General features: G+C 39.5%; 1 protein-coding gene across 7 annotated transcripts in view; it reads right to left on the bottom strand.

Annotated features, from left to right (window-relative positions):
- The window catches only part of TENM3 (teneurin transmembrane protein 3), an 836,163-nt gene that overhangs the window by 46,280 nt on the left and 763,701 nt on the right, over positions 1-26,182 (bottom strand). For 3 of the 7 annotated variants that reach the window (XM_063458145.1, XM_063458150.1, XM_063458147.1), the window contains 3 exons: positions 16,449-16,698; positions 15,313-15,333; positions 465-697 (listed from right to left, as the gene is read on the bottom strand). In XM_063458145.1, coding sequence (XP_063314215.1) covers positions 465-697; positions 15,313-15,333; positions 16,449-16,698 — 504 coding nt within the window. Of the gene's footprint in view, positions 1-464; positions 698-15,312; positions 15,337-16,448; positions 16,699-26,182 lie in introns of all 7 variants that reach the window. The other 4 variants (XM_063458149.1, XM_063458146.1, XM_063458152.1 and 1 more) reach the window with 2 other exon arrangements.

Here is a 26,182-nt window from a genome sequence, read left to right on the forward strand (position 1 = left end):
CCATTCTTATCTTAATGAGGCACAAAATATGTTGTAAGTTTCAGAGTTCAGCAGCAATATATAAAAGGAACAATGTGTACCGCTCATTGGCTTTGGACCCATGGGTTAGTTTGAAACCTACTTGTGTGTTACCTAATAAATATTTCTTGGGCTCAAAGATAGTACTATGCTAACTGCCATATGAATTTGTCTGAGCCTCACTTGATTTTGCATGGCTTGGAAGCAAAAAAAAGGGTTGTAGGAGATCACCATTTAATTTGTACCAATGCACTTAAATAAAAACAAAATAAAATTGAATGCTTGAGTTGTGACCTAAGTCTGTTCAGACAATGTACTCCTAGATGAGCTAACAAAAGTTTAACAAACAGATTTGGTATGTAATGTCAATTCATTAACACTGCACCTTTTTTTTTTTTTTTTTGTTTGTTTGTTTGTTTTTTTAAACACTCATTGTGGTTTGTCACCTTTTGGTGTTGTAAGAGTTGCCTCCACTGCCTTTCCCCCTTCACCACATCTGGCCTCATCAAACGGCGTGCACTGTTCCCCTGTTCCAGCAATAACCTCAGCATTTTTTATCAGGTCCTTTGTCCCCACGAGTGATTTGGGCTTATAGATCTTGCGAGTATTTGCATCTGATACATAAAGGTCTCCAGTTACGGGATCGGTAGCCAAATAATAGCGATGGGCCAAGTTACTGCTGTAAAAACAAATCATAAATAAAATCTTACAAACACTTGTATATATGCTATTATACTACATAATTAAGTGTTAATAAGTGTAACCATATAAGTATGGCAGTCATACATTTGTATTACCTGCTTTGGCATGGTTGAAACAGTATTGGCTATGAACAATCCAAAACTATTAGTTCAGGGAATGTTAACAATTGAACATCTAGCCGAATAGCTAAAAGACATCTAATGTATAGATTAAAAATTATACTTCCCAAAAGATAATGTAGATCTCATTTAGGCAAAATTGTGAACAAATGTGTGCCAAAGGGTACACAAAGTAAAATATCTGTATATATTTTGCTAGGTATTTGCGCAATATATAAAGGGAATTTGCAACAATATAAAACTCTATTGAGATATAAGCAAACATTTTTCAAACATTTTTCATGATACTTGGCCTGCTAGCTGAGAATCATGAGAGCGTTATTTTAATATCCACAAAGCCATAGATAATTTGCTCTTATTATAGGGCACAATATATACTAGTGTAGTTAATAATACAGAGAGCATGCACAAAAAAATGTTGAGAATAAAAAGGAACATTTTCTATTGTTCTCTATTTTATAACTATTTGTCATTCCACAGATAACTTTATTTTAAATAAATGGTAAGGTGAGTGCCACAGAGTGCAACAATTTAGAGACAATATCTTTATTATCTCCCTTTGTCAATTTCTTGTTTTTCAACCTTGGCTTCTCTCTTTTTAATTTACACTGCAGATTATCATGTGCACACATAATTATTTAGTCAGTATTTGGTGCAGGAAGGAACTGTACAAATTTGTTGAAAACATATATCTAAACCTAGAAGTAGCAATATAAATATATCTGAAATACATCTGCTAATTCAACAATATAAAAAGCCTGAGGCTAGTGAAGTCCCGAACTGTTCGCTGGCGAATAGTTCCGGGCGAACATCGCTTGTTCGCCACGGGTGGCGAACACATGCGCTGTTCGGTCCGCCCCCTATTCGTAATCATTGGGTAAACTTTGACCCTGTACCTCACAGTCAGCAGACACATTCCAGCCAATCAGCAGCAGACCCTTCCTCCCAGACCCTCCCACCTCCTGGACAGCATCCATTTTACATTCATTGTGAAGCTGCATTCTTAGTGAGAGTAGGGACAGTGTAGCTGCTGCTGATTTGATAGGGAAATTGATAGCTAGGCTAGTGTATTCAGTGTCCACTACAGTCCTGAAGGACTCATCTGATCTCTGCTGTAAGGGCAGCACCCCAAAAAAGCCCTTTTTAGGGCTAGAACATCAGTCTGCTTTTTTTTTTCTTTTCTGTGTAATGTAATTGCAGTTGCCTGCCTGCCAGCCTGTGTGTCAGGCTCACAGCATATACTGTGCCCACTTGCCAGTGCCACCACTCACTCACTGGTGTCACAATAGCTTGCATTTAAAAAAACACAAACTTTTTTGACTGTAATATAATAGCAGTTAGTTTCCTTCACTAGTGTGCGTTTCAGGGCCTGCCCAGTGCCACCACTCACCCGCTGGTGTCACAATAGCTTGCATTTAACAAAAAAAATAACCTTTTTGGACTGTAATATAATAGCAGTCAGTTTCCTTCACGAGTGTGCGTTTCAGGGCCTGCCAGGGCACAGTGTCACACCAGTGCAACTCATATCTGGTGTAACAGTAGTGTACATTTAAAAAAAAAAATAAACATTTTTTTGACTGTAATAGATTGAATAGCAGTTAGTTGTCGGCCAGCGTGTGTGCAAGGCTCACAGCGTATACTGTGCCCACTTGCCCAGTGCCACCACTCATATCTGGTGTCACAATAGCTTGCATTTAACAAAAAAAATAAATTTTTGGAGTGTAATATAATAGCAGTCAGTTTCCTTCACGAGTGTGGGTTTCAGGGCCTGCCAGGGCACAGTGTCACACCAGTGCCACTCATATCTGTTGTCACAGTAGCTTGCACGCATAGTACCACTAATCGAAAAAAAATGAAAGGCAGAGGCAGGCCACCCGCAGGGGCCATCGTGGTCGTGGTGCTGTGATTCCCTTTGGCCCTAGAATAATGCCCAGTGTTCAGAGGCCACGTACCCTGAACTTGAAAAGTTCTGAGGACATAGTTGACTGGCTAATACAGGACACCCAATCTTCTACAGCTTCCACTCGGAACCTCGACGCACCATCCTCCTCCAGCTTAGCTTCGGGCACCTCTCAAGTTACCACTCACCCGCCTGCCGACACCACCAACACTAGCACCACAGCCGCTTCACTTGGTATGTCAGAGGAGTTATTTACACATCAGTTGGAAGAAATGAGTGATGCGCAACCATTATTGCCAGAGGATGTAGATAAGAGGGATATGTCTCAGTCAGGCAGCATTACACACGTACGGTGTGATGATGATGATGTTGTACCCACTGCTGCTTCCTTTGCTGAGTTGTCAGATACAAGTGAAGCGGTTGATGATGACGATGCGTCCGTGGATGTCACGTGGGTGCCCGCTAGAAGAGAAGAAGAACAGGGAGAAAGTTCAGATGGGGAGACAGAGAGGAGGAGGAGGAGACGAGTTGGAAGCAGTAAGAAGCCAATGTCACAAAGTCACCCCCTTGCCCGGCATCTGACAGCTGGCTTGACTGAACTCTTAGCCCGCCAGCTTTTACCATACAAGCTGGTGGAATCTGAGGCGTTCAAAAATGTGTAGCTATTGGGACACCGCAGTGGAAGGTACCCGGACGAAATTTCTTTGCACAAAAGGCAATCCCCAACCTGTACTCGATTGTGCAAAAGGAAGTAATGGCATGTCTGGCACACAGTGTTTGGGCAAGGGTCCATCTGACCACTAACACCTGGTCTGCAAAGCATGGTCAGGGCTGGTATATCACCTACACTGCGCATTGGGTAAACCTTCTGACGGCTGCCAAGCATGAAATGTGTGGCTCTGCAGAGGAGTTGGTGACACCGCCACGACTTGCAGGCAGGCCTGCTGCCACCTCCTCTACTCCTCCTACTCCATCCTCTTTCATAACCTCCTCGGCTGAGTCCTCTTCTGCTGCTGTGACTTGCTCCACATCAACGGCACCCCCCCCCCCAGCTCCCCAGGTACTGTTCCACATCCCGGATACGGCAGTGTCACGCCGTCTTGGTGTTGACGTGCCTGAAAGCAGAGAGTCACACCGGACCAGCACTCCTGTCCGCCCTGAACGCACAGGTGGATCAGTGGCTGACTCCGCACCAACTGGAGATCGGCAAAGTGGTTTGTGACAACGGAAGAAATTTTTTGGCGGCATTGCATTTGGGCAAGTTGACACATGTGCCGTGCATGGCACATGTGTGTGATCTGATTGTACAACGCTTTGTGCATAAGTACCCAGGCTTACAGGACGTCCTTAAGCAGGCCAGGAAGGTGTGTGGCCATTTCAGGCGTTCCTATACGGCCATGGCGCACTTTTCCGATATCCAACGGCGAAACAGCATGCCAGTGAGGCGCTTGATTTGCGACAGCCCGACACGTTGGAATTCAACACTCCTAATGTTCGACCGCCTGCTCCAACAAGAAAAAGCCGTTAACGAGTATTTGTATGACCGGGGTGCTAGGACAGCCTCTGCGGAGCTGGGATTTTTTTTGCCACGTTACTGGACGCTCATGCGCAATGCCTGTAGGCTCATGCGTCCTTTTGAGGAGGTGACAAACCTAGTCAGTCGCACCAAAGGCACCATCAGCGACATCATACCATTTGTTTTCTTCCTGGAGCGTGCCCTGCGAAGCGTGCTGGATCAGACCGTAGATGAGTGTGAAGAGGAAGAGTTGTGGTCGCCATCACCACCAGAAACAGCCTTATCAGCATCGCTTGCTGGACCTGCGGCAACGCTGGAAGAGGATTGTGAGGAAGAGGAGTCAGAGGAGGAATGTGGCTTTGAGGAGGAGGAGGAGGAAGACCAACCACAACATGCATCCCAGGGTGCTCGTTGTCACCTATCTGGTACCCGTGGTGTTGTACATGGCTGGGGGGAAGAACATACCTTCAGAGAGAGGACGAGGAACAGAACATGAGTAGCTCGGCATCCAACCTTGTGCAAATGGGGTCTTTCATGCTGTCATGCCTGTTGAGGGACCCTCGTAAAAGGCTGAAGGAGAACGACCTGTACTGGGTGTCCACGCTACTAGACCCCCGGTATAAGCAGAAAGTGCCTGAAATTTTACAGAATTACGGCAAGTCGGAAAGGATGCAGCAGTTCCAAAATCAATTAAAAAGTATATGCTTTACACAGCGTATAAGGGTGATGTCACAGCACAACGTGAATCTAACAGGGGAAGAGGTAAAATTAATCCTCCTCCTCCCATGACCACGCCGGCAAGGACAGGACGCTTTACAGACGTGTTGTTGATGGAGGACATGCGGAGCTTTTTAAGTCCTACGCATCGCCACAGCCCTTCGGGGTCCACCCTCAGAGAACGACTCGAGCGACAGGTAGCAGACTACCTCGCCTTAACTGCAGATATCAACACTCTGAGGAGCAATGAACCCCTTGACTACTGGGTGTGCAGGCTCGACCTGTGGCCTGAGCTATCCCAATTTGCGATAGAACTTCTGGCCTGCCCCGCTTCAAGTGTCCTGCTATAAACGACCTTCAGTGCAGCAGGAGGTATTGTCACTGAGAAGAGAAGTCGCCTAGGTCAAAAAAGTCTAGATTACCTCACCTTTATTAAGATGAATGAGGGATGGATCCCGAAGGGACTGACACTGGGCAATACATTCAACTAAAAAAGGCCTGATGAGGGGGACTACTTAACACACCACTCCTATCTGGTGGCACATTAGATTGCACGCGCAGTGCCCCAAATTTGAAGTAGGAGGACCGACCAAGCCTCTTTTTCCATCTCCCGCTTCCTAAAATCGATGCCTTATATACACGTCCCCTGATAGGGGACGTAACAGGGATTAAACTGATAAGAATAGTACTACTTAACACACCACTCCTATCTGGTGGCACATTAGATTTCATGCGCAGTGCCCCAAATTTGAAGTAGGAGGACCGACCACGCATCTTTTTCCATCTCCCGCTTCCTGGGTGGAGGAAGAGAGACCTTCAATGACATCAGTGAGGACAAGGAACGGGACATGGCTAGCTTGGTATCCAACCTTGTGCAAATAGGGAGTTTGCGGTTGTGCAAATGGACTGTTTGCGGTTGTTTGCGGTGCGTTAAACGAGTTTGGTCTGTCACTGTGAAGCTGGCGTAACCCTTACACTACCTGATCGATACAACATCATACCTGATGTTTTAAAGCACGTTATTGCAAACAATTTAGGAATGTTAGGTGATTTATGCCCTTTATGAATTAAAACCAGACTCTGCATCAACTATGTAATTTTCCATGGGAGTTTTGCCATGGATCCCCCTCCGGCATGCCACAGTCCAGGTGTTAGTCCCCTTGAAACAACTTTTCCATCACTATTGTGGCCAGAAAGAGTCCCTGTGGGTTTTAAAATTCGCCTGCCCATTGAAGTCTATGGCGGTTCGCCCGGTTCGCCCGTTCGCGAACATTTGCGGAAGTTCGCGTTCGCCATTTGCGAACCGAAAATGTTATGTTTACGACATCACTACCTGAGGCATAATTCAACAATTTAAGAAGAGCTGGAACAAAAGGTAATTGCCCGGAGCAAGAAGATGACAGACTAAGGAAAGAAAAAAAACATTACTTTATAGAAAGGGTGAAGATGGTTATAACCCATCAGAATAAGTTACATGAAGCTTATAAAGGGAATATATATGTTTGGTGAGGAAACAGATAAAAGTTTAATTTGGACATATCTTGAAGTGTGAGTCGTGAAAAATGCTCACAATTGTGGCTTGCTTTATCAAAATAAATAATAACATTAAAAACAAACAACTTAAACAAAAAAATAAACTATTTGCCCTGGAGTCAGAAGACTGCTCACACATGAGAAAAGACAACTTCTCATCTGTTACATGGTTATATAGCTACATAGGCTGAAAATAGATGTGTCCATCAAGTTTAGCCTTTCTCTCATCTGTTTTTGCTGTTGATCCAAAAGAAGGCAAAAAAAACCCAGTTTGAAGCACTCCCTATTTTACAACAAACTAGGAAAAAATCCTTCTTGACCTCAGAATGGCAGTCAGACTATGGAGTTAAGATTTTACTGCAAAAAACTTTGCCATCATGCCGATTGTATATTTGTAAAATATTTTGCCGATAAGAAATTTCTCTGTAAGATGTTCAGTAGTCTAACTGTGAGGAGAGGGTGGGAAATGTTTCTGGTCTATTTCTCACGTAAGCTAGTATGGGACGCGAACAGTCAGCTACACACTGCTTGTGTTCCCAGTACTTTCTGTATGTTATTGAGGATGAGAATGATACAATTTAAATTGAAACACCGAAACACGTTCACATTGGGCACAGAAGATTATTTATGCTATTAAAAAAAAAGAGGATTATGGAATTTGTAGGTTGTGAACTAATGTAGGTTTTGCATTATCACTGTCTTTGTAAAATTACATGGTCCCATGGCTACAGGAGTACAATTATTCAATTACATGTAAAAATAACTATTATTTCACACCCTCGCAGCTTTACTAAACACTAATTGTAAGGTGACAGTTTTATATTACTTTTTAATTAGCACCAGCATATACCTGTGATTTTTTCCTTTTAATCGCACAGATATTAGCAGGTATTAAAAGGAAATGGCATTCATCTTTCAGCTAAACCTGCTTTTCAGGAGCAAATTTTCCTGCAAATACTATGAGTTGACACACTGCATACTGAACATGCAGACAGCCTTAAATTGCCCTTTTAATAAACATCAGTGCCACTAATTTGCTAGAGCACGCTTTCTACTTAGTAGTTTCTCTTTGTATAATTGAGCATTGTTCTTTTTCTGCTTTGCATTTAATTCCGCGGTGCAGTTTTCATTGAAGCACGCGTCTTTATTCTTGCAAATCCAGCTGAACATGACATTCTGTTGGAAGAGAGCTGTGTACAGTACACTAGGATTTGTTTTAAAACAGCACTGATTGAGCATGTCACATAGGCACCAGCGAGATGCAGCCCACGAGAGGCTTATGTCCGTTTAATTGGTGAACTTCTGAAATACAGGAGAGGTGACACTATCCTATCCCCTTGGGTTCTATATATCAATGAACTGAGCAGGGAAACCTTGCTGCAAGCCTACCTAGAGTGTGTATGTGTGGAGGGGGGTCTGCGGCTGAGATTTGAATAATGAATAATTTTAATATTAATTATTAAAATTAATATTGATGGAAAACAGAGATGTAAATAAAAGAAGGAAGGAACAGTTTACAGCAGGTTGCGTGCTTTCAAAACACAAGGCAGACAGTCTGTTCTCTTTACATCATGTCAATTCTACAATCATGTCTTAACAGCTGAAATATGCTTTTTTTTCAAAAATATGTTCTGTTCTATTAATGTAACGGTGACAACTGTTACTGGGTTTGGAACAACAAAAGTATGTATTTTAAATATATTGTTTTTACACAAAATTATATTCTGGTATTCATTTTTTTAATAATATTTTTAATCGGAATAGAAACAATTTGTCTATTTGAAAAATACATTTGAGATTTCAGTGAATCATAGTTAAAGGTGTTTCATATAGAAAAATCATGCAGCGTTATTTAACTATATAAATATGCTGGTATAGAGTAAAAACGCATTGGAATGAAATTTTAATATTTACAATTCGAAAAAAAATTAAAAACTGTGCTAAGGACACAGGAATAATTAGTTGCGTTTCTGATGAGTTTACAAATACCAAACTAAAATAAATCTGCATCTCTCGACGAGCTCTAAACATCTGCTCACACAGAACATGTGATTTAGTAAAATTAAATACATCTGCAATAATTTAAAGGAACACTAATACAAAACTAAATCCTAGGCTTTAAGTAGAGATGAGTTAGCAATTTTACTAAAGGTTGTTCATATTAATTTCTTCACAGGAAACATACTTTTGTTGTGTGTGTGTGTGCATGTGAAGGGGGAGAGGCAGGGGGGTGTATGTGTATAGAAATTTACCTGTTTCTCAATTCCTAAGCAATAACTTGTTAACAATTTGGGTAGTTGAAAACTATTTTTCAAATCTACTATTTACCCTAAATTTTGCAAATAAGATGTGAGCATTTGACATCCCCTTTGATGCATAAAACTAACACACAAATAGTAAAAAAAAGAAGTAACAGGAATTCAAAGTAACACAGTAAAGGAGTTTAAGCATGCGTGGGATAGGCATAAGGCTATCCTAACTATACGATAAGGCCAGGGACTAATGAAAGTATTTAGAAAACTGGGCAGACTAGATGGGCTGAATGGTTCTTATCTGCCGTCACATTCTATGTTTCTATGTTTCTATGTAATTACAAATTACAGGCCAAGGTATTCAAACTGAAAAAAAAAAAAACTACTGAATGATAGCTACTTTTGGCTCAAAATCTGATATGCACTTTAAATAGCTAACTACTCACAATTATATACAGTATAAATAGTAGTATATTACAGCACACTCTAGCATACTATAGTTAAGCTGTTTGATTAACCCCGTTTGACCACAACTAATTAAGGAGAGATAAACCAAGATTGAAATATTTCACATTGGTAACTTCAGTAAGTTAGTGTGGCAGTCATAGAATAAGATATGCATGTTAATATTCCACCTCTGTTGTTTAATTCTCAGTTACGTGTTTAAGATATGCTATACACAAGAAATACACACCAGATGTCCAATGGCAAATGGGAATAATTAGGTATGAATCTCATCAGAATTTCCCTAATTCAGATGTTCATATTATTTGTTTTTAAAAACAAAACGTGCTTTTAATGCTATTTCAACAAAAGTTTGCCACACCAACGTGAGTGTGTATATGGGACAAGCTTTCGCTTTGTTGATTAAGCATTCCATTTTAAAGATGGCTGCCCTTAGAACCTTAGCAAAACAAAAAAGGTCAAAGGTTCAAATTCCAGCGCAGCAGGTTTAGTATTCCGTGCATCTAATGGACATAAAATTAGCAATTATATCTGGTTACTAATCATTCTAAGAGTCTGTATGAGGATGCAAAGTGCTTTGATATTTCTTAGTATACAGGAATGCTTAAGTGCTGCATTATTATTGGAAATTCTTAACACTGCAGCTCAATTCCCTGCTATGAGCCGGCAGGCTGCAAATGCTTATTAAAATTGTTCATTATTAGGCAAAAACAACATGGGGCTTTATTTAAAACAATTAGCAAAGCAAGCACATCTTTTAAGCATTAAATGAGTGCAAGGATCATCATTTGGAAATGGCGATCTACCTTGTCCGGCAAGCTATGACTTACACTCTGTAAACAAAGAGGGCATCATTTAACATGAAAATATAAAGCATTTTTCTAAGTCTTCGGTAAGCTCTTTGTCACTGAAAATAAGAAAGTTTACACTGTTACTTTGATTATGTTTAAATCTGTAAGGGAGTTAAAGGGTGAGCAATGTTTTTCTGAACAAACATTCAAACTGTTTAACAACAGTAGTATGCTAGACTGTGCTGTTGGTTTCTACTATTTAAACAGTATATTTTGAGAGAGAAATAAATTAAACTCAAGATTATAACTCTGCCATGCTTTAAGTGAGAGCTAGACTCACTCATACAAACACACAAACACAAAACGGCTTGCCATCTTACAGGTGCTTCTAAAATACTACATTCATTTTTACTATATAGCAACACATTGACATTGGCAAAGATAGATAGCCATAATGATCCTTTAAAGTTCAGCTGCTAAGTGCAGTAGAAGTAGCTTTAGTGAGTTTTAAGCTTAATAATTAATACATTTTCATAAAAAAAATAAATGACTGGACTGAATAAGGCACCTTAAACTCCATGCATAGCTCCCAACATTTCAAATGACGGACACTTCAATTTTAAAGGTGTGAGTGGGTGTGTAGCCAGGAGCGGGTCTTTTCGGAATAGTTTAGATGACTAACTAATAACAATGTATGCAACTTAAATGTAATTTCAAACAAGAGAAATGTACCTTATTTACACAGACTGATTTCCAAACATTTATTATAGTTTATTTGCTGTGGGGCTCGGCTCTGTTATACACTGAGACACAGCAACATTGTAATGATCCTAGAAAACGATGTTTGGATGGAAACGAGGTATGGGACAGATGGTTTGGGGCCAAAATAGGGACTGTCCCTCCTAAATTCTGACACTTAGTATGTACGCTCCTCGTTTACGGACTTATAACACTGTTTAAAACAAATCATAGCATTTGAGACAGGTTCTCTTTGAGATCCCTCTTTCACTGGAGCTGAAACTGTTGGTGACAGTAAATTTATTTTGTGAGATTTAGAACTCAGTTTAAATTCCACAATGATCATTAATCACTGTCATAGCAACCCAAATATAAATTCCTTTCATTATATCAGATAAAAGATAATAATCAAATCTTGTTTTGAACAAAAGAAATATATGAATTCTACATTTAATGCAATATTTCAATTGTGTCATATCCACTACTCGAGAGGAGTCTATGAATATGACTTAAACAGGTACAGCATTGACTGGAAAATTATATACAGCAATAAATCATTCTTTGCAGACTATCAGCATCGAAGCTTGCTTTCTGCTTTTTTGTGTGTGGCTTTTCTGTGTCTGACAAGTTTTCATTACATATTAAAAACTAGTTTGTGTCATAGCTGCATAACCCTAACTTTATAATTAAAGCGACACTGTAGGCACCCAGACCACTTCAGTTCATTTAAGTGGTCTGGGTGCAGTGTTCCTATTGCCCTTAATCCTGCAATGTAAAACATTGCAATATTAGAGAAACTGCAATGTTTACATTAGAGCCGTAAGACAGCCTCTAGTGTCTACCAGACAGCCAGTAGAGGCACTTGTGAGATATTACTGGACATTAGGTCCCCTAAATGACGCTGGACATACTCACTCTCTGCATGTGGACATCCAGCATCAGTAAAAATCCCATAGGAAAGCATTGATTGAGGCCGAAGCCAGGCATCAGTGATATTAGGGGGTTTACTCCTCTAAACCTTTTCTATTTTTTATTATTTATTCTTATTTTTAAATGATATTTTCCCTTTTTCTTCTATCTATTTCTCTTTCTGTCTATATAGCTTTTTCTCTATTAAATCCCTGCTTTTCCTCAATTTTGGTGTGCTTCTTTAATTTACCACCCAATCTAGGTTGGTGCCAATTATTGTTCTAATAAATGTGTTTATTTATAAATAGCCATATTCTGAGGATGAAGGCAACCAGAGTGGTTAATGTACCTTTTTTTTCATCTTATGCTACTCTAATGCATATATTTTTATTTCATATATTTTTAAATACATTTAGTAGATATGCTCTTAATGAAACCATGGGTAATATCTAAAACCAGCTTGTCAAAACTTTAGATCTCTTGCCTGAAGCCTTTGAAAACCATACCCTTCTATCCCATCCCAGGCTTAATGTGGCTGTCAAATCACATTCTTCCCAGTGCAGCTCAATGAAAAGTCATTGCAAAGCATATGCTCTGACTGGCTCTCGAGTTTAGACCTGCTGGGCTAAACAACCAGGAAGTAACACATATGTTTTTTTTCTGATTGACAGTCAGGGGAGAGTAACAAGGTTATTTTTTTATAAAACTGCCAATTTCTATTGAAATCTGCACTTTTTGAAACCCTTTTTGTATTCTTGATTTGAGCAAATGTTTGGCAGTGGACAAGAATCAACTGAACTCTTTATAGAGCTGAAGTTAGAGTTTGCAGTAAAGGGTGTACAGAAATGGGATAGCTGGTGAGAAAGGATCAGTTGAAATTAGATGACAACTGACAAGCAACCATTGTTATAAATCCCTTAGAAAATTCTATATCTTGTTTAAATCTTTGTGGTTTCCCTAGTAACCAAACGTAGGTGTTTGTACAATCTTTATTTAATCCCTTGCATGAGAAAAATCTTCTTTACTGCAGGTAGACAATCACGCCCTTACCCTGTCTTTGAGAAGTGATACAGTAATAGAAATGTCATTATCACTGCATGTGTGGGTTAATCCTTTTATATCTGCAAATTACAAATGTACATTAAGTCTGACAAATTCTTTGTAATCTGCTAATGGGACATTTTTAAAGCAAAGTTTGAACACCAAGTGTGGAAGTGGCCAACATTTACAGGTAAAATGACAAAATGTGAACTAAATAGCCACGTTGTGGCTGTACATGATTCATTTTATATTGTGTTACTGAGTTAATGGATAATAATTGCATTTCATTTTCAATTTGCTACAATTCGGAGTTTAGTGAATTACCCTGAAGCCTACGGCATGTACTTATATACACATTTCCGTGATTGGTCATTTCACAGCAGAAAAATACAATTCTATGGCATCGAATTTAAAACAAGAAACAATACACTATAACATAAGAAAGTTCTTGTGATTCTAAAATCAAAACCAAGCCAGCACTTTGTGGCATCTTGTAGAATGCAGAACTACAAAATACTGACTTGTTTCAAAGCCTAGGGAATTTTGTGTTATTTTTACGTTTTCTTCAATGCCACTAGGTGTTTTATTTACATTTTCCATAAATGTACCCTTCATTTTAACCCCTTAAGGACACATGACATGTGTGACATGTCATGATTCCCTTTTATTCCAGAAGTTTGGTCCTTAAGGGGTTAAGCTCTGTCCTGCAGAAAACTTCTAATCAATGCTATACAGATTCGGAGCAAAGGAATTTTACATAGAAGAATAGATTTATGCTTTTGACAGCTAAACAAATGTTTGCCATCCTGTTCAAGAGGCAAAGAAATAGGTAGAGATACAAAAAAAAAATGAAAAGAAAAGTTAGATGTTTCCATGTTTCCATGAATTAATAAATCTATTAATTAATAATATTACATTCTTACGCCCCTTTAAGTTATTTGTCATGCCTGTTACCAAGGATATAAGTATACCATGCCTTAGTAACTCAGCTCCTACACTGACTATTGAGCAATGAACCAAGTGTAGATTTAAAATGTTCCCATGGGCTTATTATCCAGAAATAAGCCCATTTTCTGCAAATCAACATATTAGAATGTTAATCTGCTCATTAGCTGTCTCATCCGTTAGTAAATATGTCTGTTCTGCCTGCCAATGACAAAAAGCTAGAACATTGAACGAAAACCCGGAGCATTGTGGTCAATGTCAATGGAATCTAAACAGAACCCTGGTTGTAGCACAGATTCTGTTAACATCAGGCATTGAGAAAGATTAAAAGGAATTAGAACCAACATGACTTAACTACGCTGTCCAGAAGTTTAAAATCTACACGTGCAATATAGCACAATCAGTAATATATATATATATATATGTATTATTTGTCTGTGTTTATTTTGAGTTTGTTTATGTCTTCAGTACATACACATTCTATACACCCTACCCTAGAAGATGGATGGGTGTGTGTGTGCCAATATGATAACGATCTCTGTGCTTTTACTGTTCTTACTGCTTGGAGCATTCATACTTAACTCTGGCATAATCATTATGCGAGAAGTAAAATTGTCTTCTCTGTTTTTACTGCTGAAACACTATTTGGCAGCCCGTCTTATAAGAAATTAACAGAGAAAATATTTGAGATTCCTATCTGCAACCTACTAAGTCTGACATGTATAGAGAAATACATAAGACCTCATGAATACATTTTTATTTATCAAATCAACAAAGGTAATTAAGCTGCTGCAATTTTTCATCTGATTTATCATTCTTTTGAGGTATTAAAAAAAATGGGGAATAAAATTGAATTTCACTGGCTTCAGATCCATCTTCTGTTTATGCAAATTATAGCTATCTAGAAGGAACACTTGTAGTGAGTATATGGTTTATTTGATAAACACTGAGTTATAGTGTGTTGCCAATTAACTTGAAGACTTTCTTCCTATTAGTGAAATCAAAGCCATTTTTGAGATTGTACCACCCTATTTCATCATCATTGTCATACAAGTCAGCGGTCAGCTCAGTTTATTGGATAAGTTCATTAGAGCTCTTACATGCTGGATATTTGTTTTGTTTTTTTCCTCAGTTATCCAGATAGACACATTATTTTTTCATAAATTGAAAATCATAGTTGGTCAACCAGTTGCACCCCAGATGTTGCTAATGCTTGGCCATCTATCAGCTACTTCATTCGAAGTCCTTATATGTTCCCCATAGAAACACATGAAATAGTGAACAGTTCCTTCAATTCGCTATAAGGACATTCCTGAAGTCATTGCCATTTTTAAGAGGAACCTCTTTGATTTGACCCTGAGATGTCTGCTCACCACCTCATTTACTGGTCTGTTTGCAAACTTCTCTTCTTTGGGGATCGACCCACTAGGTTGCAAGTGTGGTGTTCAGCCCTACTAATATGTAAGTGTCTTTATCTTGTTTTACTACAAACCAATTCATTCACACATATGTCACACAATTCATTCACACATACGGTATATCACACAATCAGCGGCTAGCTAGCCACTAGGAAATCCTCAATGTTATATTGTTTTGTTATGTACATTTTAGAATGTTTTTTGTTTCACAAAGGTACACATACAACTCTGATAGTACTAAGGCTTACCTATGTCTAAAATCTTTATTTCTTGGAGGAAGCATGGAAAGAAGAGGTAAGAGAATTAAAAGTTAAAACGATTTCAGATGTAAAGTAGGAGTGAAAGGTGGATATAGAATACAAAATAATATATGCATGCACATCTGTAAAACTCTCTGTAGTTACATAAGATGAGCAGTATATTTATTGTAATGAGTCTATCAGAATATCAACATTTGCATTGTTAGTACGGTAAATTGAGGAGGCTTCAGAAACAAACATATGTACTTCTAAGGGTTCCCCGCTACTTTGAATGTCACACATACTTACTGGACAATATTTAAATGCAATCCTACGTACACCATTTTTATCATTATTTTTTTTTATTATAATGAATGATGACAGATTTGAATATGCTATTCCAATTGAAAAAGTATTTTTATTTACCTTCTGGGCAGCATTAAAAAAACACAAAAGAAAAAAATGTGATCACTATCTGCTAGTAATACGCAATATATACATTATATCAGGGTTAGCCAGGAAGTAGATCCACAGCCGTTGTCAAACCACGACTCCCATGATGCTTCATCTTTGGGATTGGTACCGCAACATGGCAGTTGTAGTCCTGCAACAGCTGTGGATCTACCTTTTCACCACCACCTCAGCATTTAGTTCTCGCACTGACTGTTTTTTAATGAATCCTGCAAATTTTAAGAATTAATTGTATACTCTTTGCTAACCCCCATGTGCCCCTTATTGGTTACTAACTATTAAAGAATGCTGCTACCCAAATAGTTTTGTGCGTTGACGTGCAGGATCATCAAATGGATGTAGGTCATGAGAAAACCGAGTTATACTCTGTAAATCCAGCCTTTTAAGGACATTATCAGAACAACCCTGTATGTAAATTAACTGCTACTGAGAAAATCAAATCATTTGCATGTGTGGTAAGGATGATAAGGTTTCTTACAGTAGGCTGTGATAAAGACGCTGAATCAATTTGCCTTTAATCTATACATGTCTAAGGCTGAGCGGGCACAAAGTACAGATTTTTGTGTGTGTGCAAACCTGTTCCCCACACGCAGTGGCAGATTCCCATAGAGTGAGCCATAATGAAAACCATGCACCTAAATCAAATGATACAGTCGGTACAATTTTCAATTTACCTTAGCTCAAGCACGCTTGTTACATTCCCTGATGGAAATATCCTACGAATGTAGTTGAAGTCTCCAACATACAAGCTGCCATCAATTCCACAAGCTAAGGCGACAGGGGCGAGAAGTTTGTTTCCATCAGCCTGACCATTGCAACTCGGACATGATATGCTACGTCTTCTCCCATTTCCCATAATGCAGCTCACAACGGGTGGTTGTTGAGATATAAACTGGTTTTCTCCATTTCCTTTGTAGAGAATCCCTGGGGGGAAGTGAAGAGTAAGAAAAAGAATATAAGAAAAGAAAATGTAGTTGGATAGATAGACAGATTTTTAAATGTCAGACAAATACCATTAGCCAAATGCAGAAATTAATTTGAAGACATTTCAGGAAACGTTAGTGCTGAATATTTAATAAAGGGTTTTAAAGGTTTACTCCAAGCCTGCTGTACTGGATATGATGGTAGAAATACCCAGGTGCAATTCCTTGGTCTCCTGTGAAGCAGGGTTTACAACATCCGCTTTTGCAGAACTGCAGAAGCTGGATATTGATTCTACCACTCATTCATTGGATGAGAGTGTCAGCTGACCACTCTTAGCCAATGAATGAGAGTCTGTGCATCTAAGTTTTGCACAGAATTGACATTAGCCACCCTAGAGCTCTTGTTCCTGGCTGGCTGTTGATGTCCCATGACGCTGAAGTTACAACTGTAACAGCACACAGACTCTAAACACCATGACGACTTAAAATCACTGAAGTGCTATGGTACCTAGAGTCAACACTTAATGAATAGAGTGGCATCAACAAAGTCCTGAGTCTGACATAAAAAATTTAATTTTTAAGATTACATAAGCAAAGGCTACTTTGCTAACTTTCAACCTGTAAACAGTGGCTTCATTTAAATCTAAACCTATATGTTAATGAATGTTATATGTTCTGTCGACCATTGGTGTCAATCTTCTGTGCGCAGTGACAATGTATCTGCAACCTGTGCTAACACTTCAATATGGAATGCTTTAGTTATAGTGAGAATGCCATATTTATTATAGATAAATAGATAGACAGACAGACATTTAATGGGAATATTTGCCTGCAGAGAGAGAGAGAGAGAGAGAGAATGTCTGTGTGTGTTCTATTTTTAGAATTGTATCTCCCCAAAAATAACAAACTCTGAATTAAATGCAATGTGTAAATGCAATGGGAGACCTTTTGAAGAAAAAGTCAATTACACATTGCTAATACATAGCATAGTTATGCCTATAAAGTGTTTATACAGGTACTCTCCAAAAAATGTCAATCAGGTGGGAAAAAAAATAAATTTATACATGGATTCCTTAGAGTATGTGTCTGCTGTATACAACAGCTTTGAAACACAACTCAGGAAGAGGAGCAAAGCCAGTGAACCACTCATGGACAGCCGTTTCGTTGTTAAAGAACCACTATAGTCACCCAGACCACTTCAGCTCAATGAAGTGGTCTGGGTGCCAGGTCCCCCAGGTTTTAACCCTTCCGATGTAAAGATAGCAGTTTCAGAGAAACTGCTATGTTTACATTGCAGGTTAATCCAGCCTCTAGTGGCTGTCTTCCGAAAATCGCATTGAGCATGCAGAACGTCCATAGGAAAGCATTGACAAATGCTTTCCTATGGGCGTTTTCCTCTGGCCGCGCATGCGCATTCGGCTCCACTCGGGAGCTAACGTTGGAGTGGGAGGAGAGATCACCAGCACCAAGGGAGCCCGGCGCTGGATAAAGGTAAGTGGCTGGTTTTAACCCCATTTAACCCAGCAGGAGGGGGGCCCTAAGGTGGGGGGCTCCTAAGGATTATATAGTGCCAGGAAAAAAAGAGTTTGTTTTCCTGGCACTATAGTGATCCTTAAATACAACTCATCACCATACTGGCTTGCTATAGAGGCTTGGCCTTACTTGTGAAGTGCATACCAAGAGAGTTGTGGTGGGGAGAAAAGTGTGTATGAAAAAAGTGTGAACCACAAATGCGGTTCTTTGTTGAGCTAATTTGCATACGCCTACCCAGAATCCCTTGAAGTAGTGAGAGCGCTTGAGAGCGTTAAAGTGAGATTTCTATGGGAAAAGCAAGTCTTATGGCTTGATTGGTGTGTGTATTTGTATTTAGCAATGTATTAACTATATGTATAGTATATATATTGTTATGTACTTTCAAATCATCTATATGAAAAGTACCTTATTCACGAAACAATGCATGTTTTTAGCATATACTAATGTAAATGTATTTTAAAAGGATTTGTTCACCCACTCGTTCTTTGTTAATGTTTTGGGATTTGTAGTTGTTCAGATAGAATGAAAAGAACAAGGGAACAAATATTTAGCAGTTTGTTGTTACCTGTAAAATTGTCCCAGCTAGATATTTCTATACCATTGAAAATGTTGTTAGAACTAAGTGAATCCTATGGCTTCCTATTAACGTGCAATGTTTTTTACATTTGTTGCAGTCAAACCTTTCACATCTAATTTTAATAACAAAATGCTTTTTTGGCCTTGGATTATAATTAAGGCATTTTTTTTCAGCATTTTTTTTTCTCAAGTACAGTCTGTAAAAGCCTTTCGATTTATTTATCTTCTCATTAGGTTGTGAAGGTGATCTGTGTCACATATTGATTTTCTAAACACTACAAGATGGGACAAAGCAATGTAGTTCTATATATTTTTTTTCCTATTGCATTACCTTTTCGAATCAATACATATCTTAATTACAACAAATATCAGCAATCACATGTTCTTTGATTATAGAACATATTTTTCCTGCTTTGACGCTCAGAGCAATTCATTACAGCTTCATACACCACACAAGTAAAAACAGGTGGGGCAACATGATAAAAAAAAGATCAGTAACCATGGAAACCATAGCCGCTTTGCCCCACAATAGGGTCCATTTACTTTGAAAAATCGCACACGTAGCATGGCACAATCAAGATATGAAGTATAAATCCACCAGAGAAGCTATTGAACAAGATGTAACTTGATACATTTCTGTGCAATAGCCCAGGGAAAGAAAAGGGCAACCCTGTAAAAAGAAAAATGTTTCTAGCTGGGAGCCCCCAAAGTGTGCCGCTGATACCATGACCAGGGCAATTACAATTATAATCGGCCAAATTACAGAATCTTCTCGACAGGAAACACTATACCTCCCAAGCGTCAGGTATCTGGTGGAGGTGGTGCTGGAGGGAAACTCACAAGATATAGCTATCAGAAAACATACCCTATGCTAATCTCTTTTTTACATCTTTCAAATAAATCTATACACCCTAACAGCAGTGTCCGGTGATGCAGGATTTCGGTGGGTGGGGTAAAAGGGTGGGCCATTGATGTGAATCACGTAACCAGAACCACCCAAAGGGACAAACATGCCCAAAAAGGGGGCATATTTGCAAAGAGAACTAGATGGTCAGCCTGGCGTGAATGCATGTTAGGCTTCCTGACATTCATGCAGTATGACCAACCAAGAGCATACTTTTGCAGACAGCACCCTGAGCTTGGCATAAATGTGTCTAATAATGCACTAGCTCTACGCTTTCTAAACACTGTCCCCTAGCACTCGCTGGTCCACTGTTCTATTAACCTTTTTTACTAGCGGGCAGAAAATCCTGTTACACTGTCTGGAACAGAGAAAAGGTGTATGTAGTGAGTGTAGAAGAACGGGACCATGCCAAAGTGTTAGAGAGACTGAAGGAGCAAGAGCATTTGCATAGTGCGTAAAGTCAGCTTTACCTTAACTAATTTCATTGTCAGCCAGTGCACACCAGTTTTCTTCCTCTACATCCCTCTTAAGTTTCCATACTCAAGGAAGATTATGTGAAGAGTAGAAAAAATAAAATGTTTTAGTTTTTTTTAAAATCAATGGTTCTATTCTGTAGGCATGGCCCTGGAACTGCAGCTCCATCAGCCCTTATGTTAATCCGACCCTGACCACGTCCAGCTTTTGGTAAACAGGGATAATAGCACCTTTTTATGTACTTTTTTACAGGAATATTTTAAGAAGTAATTGGCAAATACAAAATGTTGGTGTGCAGTGTTTTGCTTATGCCAGTGGCAGAACTACCGAGTTGCCCGCCGGCCATGTAATACGCATTGAAGGGGCCCATCGGGTAGCCCATGCTTTTAAGACCACCCAATGGCAATGAATTTCCAGGGGGCCCGGTCAGCACTGCGGTACTTTAACAGTGCAACCGGGCCCCCTGTGATGATGTCAGAGCTGTGAGGAAGTGACTGCCCTGGTCACTTCCTCCCAGCTATCATGGAGAGCCACGTGGGAGGAGGAATGAGTGGAGGGAGTCAGAGTTCCCACTTTGACTCCCATCAGCTGGAGCCAGTCACTGGACCCCAGGGAAAGTCACCCTCCTGCACCTAAAATGTAGGAAACAGGAGGGTGACTAAAGAATTTTGCATGTGTGTTTGTGTATGTTTGTCCTTCTGTCTGTATGTATGTGTGTGTGTTTGTATGTATGTGTGTGTGTGTGTGTATATGTGTCTCTGTATGTATGTGTGTCTGTATGTGTGTTTGTATGTAAGTGTACAGTGAGGGAAAAAAGTAATTGATCCCCTGCTGTTTTTGAACCTTTGTCCACTGACAAAGAAAGGATCAGTCTATAATTTCATTGGTAGTTGTATTTTAACAGTGAGAGACATAATAACAAAACAAAATCCAGAAAAACGCATGTCAAAAAGTTATACATTGATTTGCATGTCAAAGAGTGAAATAAGTATTTGATCCCCTATCAATCAGCAAGATTTCTGGCTCCCAGGTGTCTTTTATACAGGTAACGAGGTGAGATTAGGAGCACTCTCTTAAAGGGAGTGGTCCTAAACTCAGCTAGTTACCTGTATAAAAGACATCTGTCCACAGAAGCAATCAATCAATCAGATTCCAAACTCTCCACTATGGCCATGAGCAAAGAGCTGTCCAAGGATGTCATGGACAAGATTGTAGACCTACACAAGGCTGGAATGGGCTACAAGACCATCGCCAAGCAGCGTGGTGAGAAGGTGACAACAGTTGGTGCGATTATTCGCAAATGGAAGAAAAACAAAATAACTGGCAGTCTCATTCGGTCTGGTGCTCCATGCAAGATCTCCCCTCGTGGAATTTCACTGATCATGAGAATGGCGAGGAATCAGCCCAAAACTACACCGGAGGATCTTGTTAATGTTCTCAAGGCAGCTGGGACCATAGTCACCAAGAAAACAATTGGTAACACACTATGCCGTGAAGGACTGATATCATGCAGCGCCTGCAAGGTCACCCTGCTCAAGAAAGCACAAGTACAGGCCCGTTTGAAGTTTGCCAGTGAACATCTGAATGATTCAGAGGAGAACTTGGTGAAAGTGTTGTGGTCAGATGAGACTAAAATCAAGCTCTTTGGCATCAACTCAACCCACCATGTTTGGAGGAGGAGGAATGCTGCCTATAACCCCAAGAACACCATCCCCACCAAACATGGAAGTGGAAACATTATGCTTTGGGGGTGTTTTTCTGCTAAGGGGACAGGACAACTGCACAGCATCAAATGGACAACGGAAGGGGCCATACACCGTCAAATCTTGGGTGAGAACCTCTTTCACTCAGCTAGGGCATTGAAAATGGGTTGTGCATGGGTATCCCAGCATGACAATTACCCAAAACACACAGCCAAGGCAACAAAGGAGTGGCTCAAGAAGAAGCACATTAAGGTCCTGAAGTGGCCTAGCCAGACTCCAGACCTTAATCCGATAGAGAATCGGTGGAGGGAGCTGAAGGTTCGAGTTGTTATTCTGTCTCTCACCCTACCATTAAAATTATAGACTGATCATTTCTTTGTCAGTGGACAAACATTAAAAATCAGCAGGGGATCAAATACTTTTTTTCCTCTCTGTATGTGTGTGTGTATGTATGTATGTATGTATGTGTGTGTGTATTTGTATGTATATGTGTGTATGTATCTGTCTGTATATATATGTCTGTATGCATGTGTCTTTGTATGTGTCTCTGTATGTGTGTGTGTTTGTATGTATATGTGTGTGTGTTTGTATGTATGTGTGTCTGTATGTCTGTATGTATGTGTGTATGTGTGTGTATCTGTATGTATGTGTCATATGTGTGTCTGTGTGTGTGTCTATATGTGTATCTGTATGTCTGCATATCTATATGTCAGTGTCTGCCTATGTATCTGTATGTGTGTCACTGTTTGTATTTTTATGAGTGTCATGCTGTTTGTATGTGAATGTTTATCATTAAGTGGCTGTGTATCTGCATGTGTGTCTGTGTATGTATATGTATGTGTTATATGGTGTGTATCTGCATGTATGTCAGTGTGTGTTTGTCTGTTTATCTGCATGTGTATCTGTATAACTGTCACCCCAACACACTGTCACCCCTCTTTACCCTGCCACACTCACAATAACTCCCCCAATCCTGTCACTCACCCATGCCATACTCACCTCCCATCACTCTGCCATATTTACTCTATCACACTTGCCTTTTCTAGCACTGTCACACTCATTCTCCATCACTCTGTGACACTCACCCCCTTTCACCCTATCACATGAACTCCTCCAATTCTGTCATATTCATCCCCCCCCCCCCAAGCATGCCACACTCACCCTGTGGGGTGAATGAAACACATGGAGGAGCTGGGGGGCGTGAATGTGACACATGGAGGGGCTGGAGGAGGGAGGAAGAAATATGGGGGACCTCAGGGCAATTTTCACACTGGTGCCCTATGGTTTTTAGTTCTGCCTAAGGTTTGTGCCTTAGGTGTAACTCAACCACCGGCAATTTCATTAGACAGCCCTGAACAAAGCACATACTGGTGCTACACAGTCAATGGCAGCATCGCCCCCTCCTCTCTGCCTTCTATGAAAACACTGTTTTTTGGTTGGAGTAACTTTTTAATTATGGACTGCTATCAAGGAATATTAAAATATACAATCACATGTATCATAAGTAGAATAGATAACATTGTGGTACACTGCATAACCTCTGCCTAGCATTTATTAAAATTATTCAAAAAATACATGTGCCTTAATTACACGTTTCCCTTTTTAATAAAAGTGTGCTTTGTCCTAGTTTTCCATTCTTTCTAATGCTGCAGGTGTAATACAGAGCACAATCACTACAAAACAAAATACAAGGAGCATCCCCAACACTGATGTGCTTGCAAGGACAATAATGATTGCAAAATAATGAATTGATGCAAAGGGGTTATCGTTGTGCAGCATAGTGTAAGAATCATAATATTGTGTGTATATATATATATACCGTACATACACACACTACATATGTCAGGCCCTGCTGTCTGACCTCCTTACCACACTCTCCCCTCTCTCTGTATCTCCCAATCTCTTCATGGAGGAGCTGCACCTATGCACGCTTCCCTGTTCTCGACAACATTCCTATGCTGTATTTTTTTTTTGGAGGCTCAAATCTTTATATTTTATGCATGAAGTAAATAAATGTTCCAGAATATGGCACAATAAGCCTGCCTCTTAAGCCATACTCCCTTACTCCAGAAAAATACTTCCTTATCAAAGGTATGCACACAGCTCAGCCACTGAATTATATAAACAACAAAACAAACGGCATTAGTAGAGGATTCTCAGGGAGTTATATAATAATATATAATTCCCAGGGAGGCATATGACAAGCGTAGCACTACCTGTTTGTATTGTTTCTGACTGTCTACAGTTAGGTGTGAATTAAAAGCAGCTAACCCAGTGCTGTTGGGGCTGAGACTATGTGCATATTTTTGACAAGGACATTTTTCTGGAATGAGATGCATGGCTAAGGAGACAGGCACACTATAGGACCAGTATTAATAACCCTATATTTAAAATAAAAAAAACTATTTAGGTTACTGGCCCCATCCTGACCCACTTGAAAAGGGTTGAAACTCACCTTTATTCCAGTGCCTTCGCTAGTCTGCTGGTGCTGGCCCCATCCCATGATCTACCTCCTTGGTTGAGATCATCAGCATTTACTATCTCAGCCAATCCAATGATTTACTATCATTGCTTGAGATTATCAAATCTGATGTTCTCAGCTAAGGAGGTGGGGTGGGAAGTGCGAGCCAAGCACCATGCTGGCCAATCAGCATCTCCTCATAAAGATGCATTGTATTAATGCATCTCTACGGGGAAAGTTCAGCATCTCCATGCTTCTTTGCATTACTGACACAGGAAGCACCTCTAGTGGTCCCTAGGCAGCAATGTAAACACTCTCTAAAAAGGCATTGTTTACAACAAAAAGCCTGCAGGGACTGACTATACTCCCCAGAACAACTACATTAAGCTGTAGTTGTTCTTGTGACTATAGTGTCCCTTTAAACAATGTTTATATTACTCCTCTGCAATTGCAATGTTTACCAATGTTTTCCCAACTTTTATCTTGTCTCACCTGGAGAAAATACAGTAGTTCTTCCATACCACATTTCAAATATCTGTCGTCCTGATACTGTGTCTTACAATATTAGGATTAGGATATGTACGGCACTCCAAAAATTCTAAACCACATCTTCCTTGATGCTTTGTTGGCAATATAGCTATAAGAGTATTCAGGGAGATGCAGTGTAGAAGTTCTGGAGTGCTAATTGTTGCCTACCCTAAAAACTATAACAGTGCGGGGTAGCATCATGATATTTAAAATTGTTATAAACCTTGAAAAATATTCCAAACAATAAACTTGAATGATGATCACTATCGTGAGAGATACAATCAGATATGTCCAGTAGGACATTGACATACCTATTTGTGTCATCTGTATTGCACTCTGTGTTTCTCAGTAACAAGTGCAATATGCACTGAGAAATAATCTAGGCTGAAAATCACAACCACCTCTTATATTTTTGCTCTTCAAGTAAACACTAGTTGGATAAGCAGACCGAGAAATACAATTTTGCGCCTCATGTTGTTTTCTGTGTATGGTTTGCGTCTCAGTTGTGAAAGTAACTAAATACTTCAATTGTAAACAACAGTTTGCTTGTCTGTTTGGACCACTGACAGTCTCACTGAGAAAACGCTAAACGATTTGCCCACAGCTTTCAGGAAACACTATCTATGATTTAAAGGAATTCAATACTTTTAAGTTATTGTTTGTAGATTGTTTTGCTTGCAGTACAAAAGAAGTGATTCAGTAGAATTCTGTTCAAAATGAGACTGAATACAAGTTCCACATGGTTTTGTGTTATCGACTCTTAACGTTGGACAATGTTAACTGTGGCACTCAAAGTTTTGAACTCCCTTGGCAGCAAATACACACACACACACACACACACATATATATATATATATATATATATATATATATATATACACACACACACACACACACATATAGATAGATAGATAGATAGATAGATAGATAGTATATTTAGGGAAAGAGTGCCCAAAAGGTAGATCCCAGATGCCATAAAACTACAGCGTCAATGATGCTTTGCCATTCTAAAGGCATTCCAATTGCATCATGGGAGTTGTAGTTCTACAACATCTGGGGTCTACCTTTTGGGCACCCCTCATTAAGGGGGTTATACACAATGATATGATAAGAAAAGCCAAATGTTCTGAAATTAAGCCAATTGAAAAGTAAGGCAAGTAATGCATGGGTTTTAAATCTATATTTAGCTTATAGAAATGAAGAATCACACTTATTTTACATATGAACCGCTGAGCCTGCAAAATATTCTAATGGCCCTTATGGATATTAAGAAACAAAGCATATGCCTCGTGCTAAAGTTTTCTTA

The sequence above is a fragment of the Pelobates fuscus genome, chromosome 6 (assembly GCF_036172605.1).
Source record: "Pelobates fuscus isolate aPelFus1 chromosome 6, aPelFus1.pri, whole genome shotgun sequence".
In the NCBI taxonomy this organism is placed as follows: Eukaryota; Metazoa; Chordata; class Amphibia; order Anura; family Pelobatidae; genus Pelobates; species Pelobates fuscus.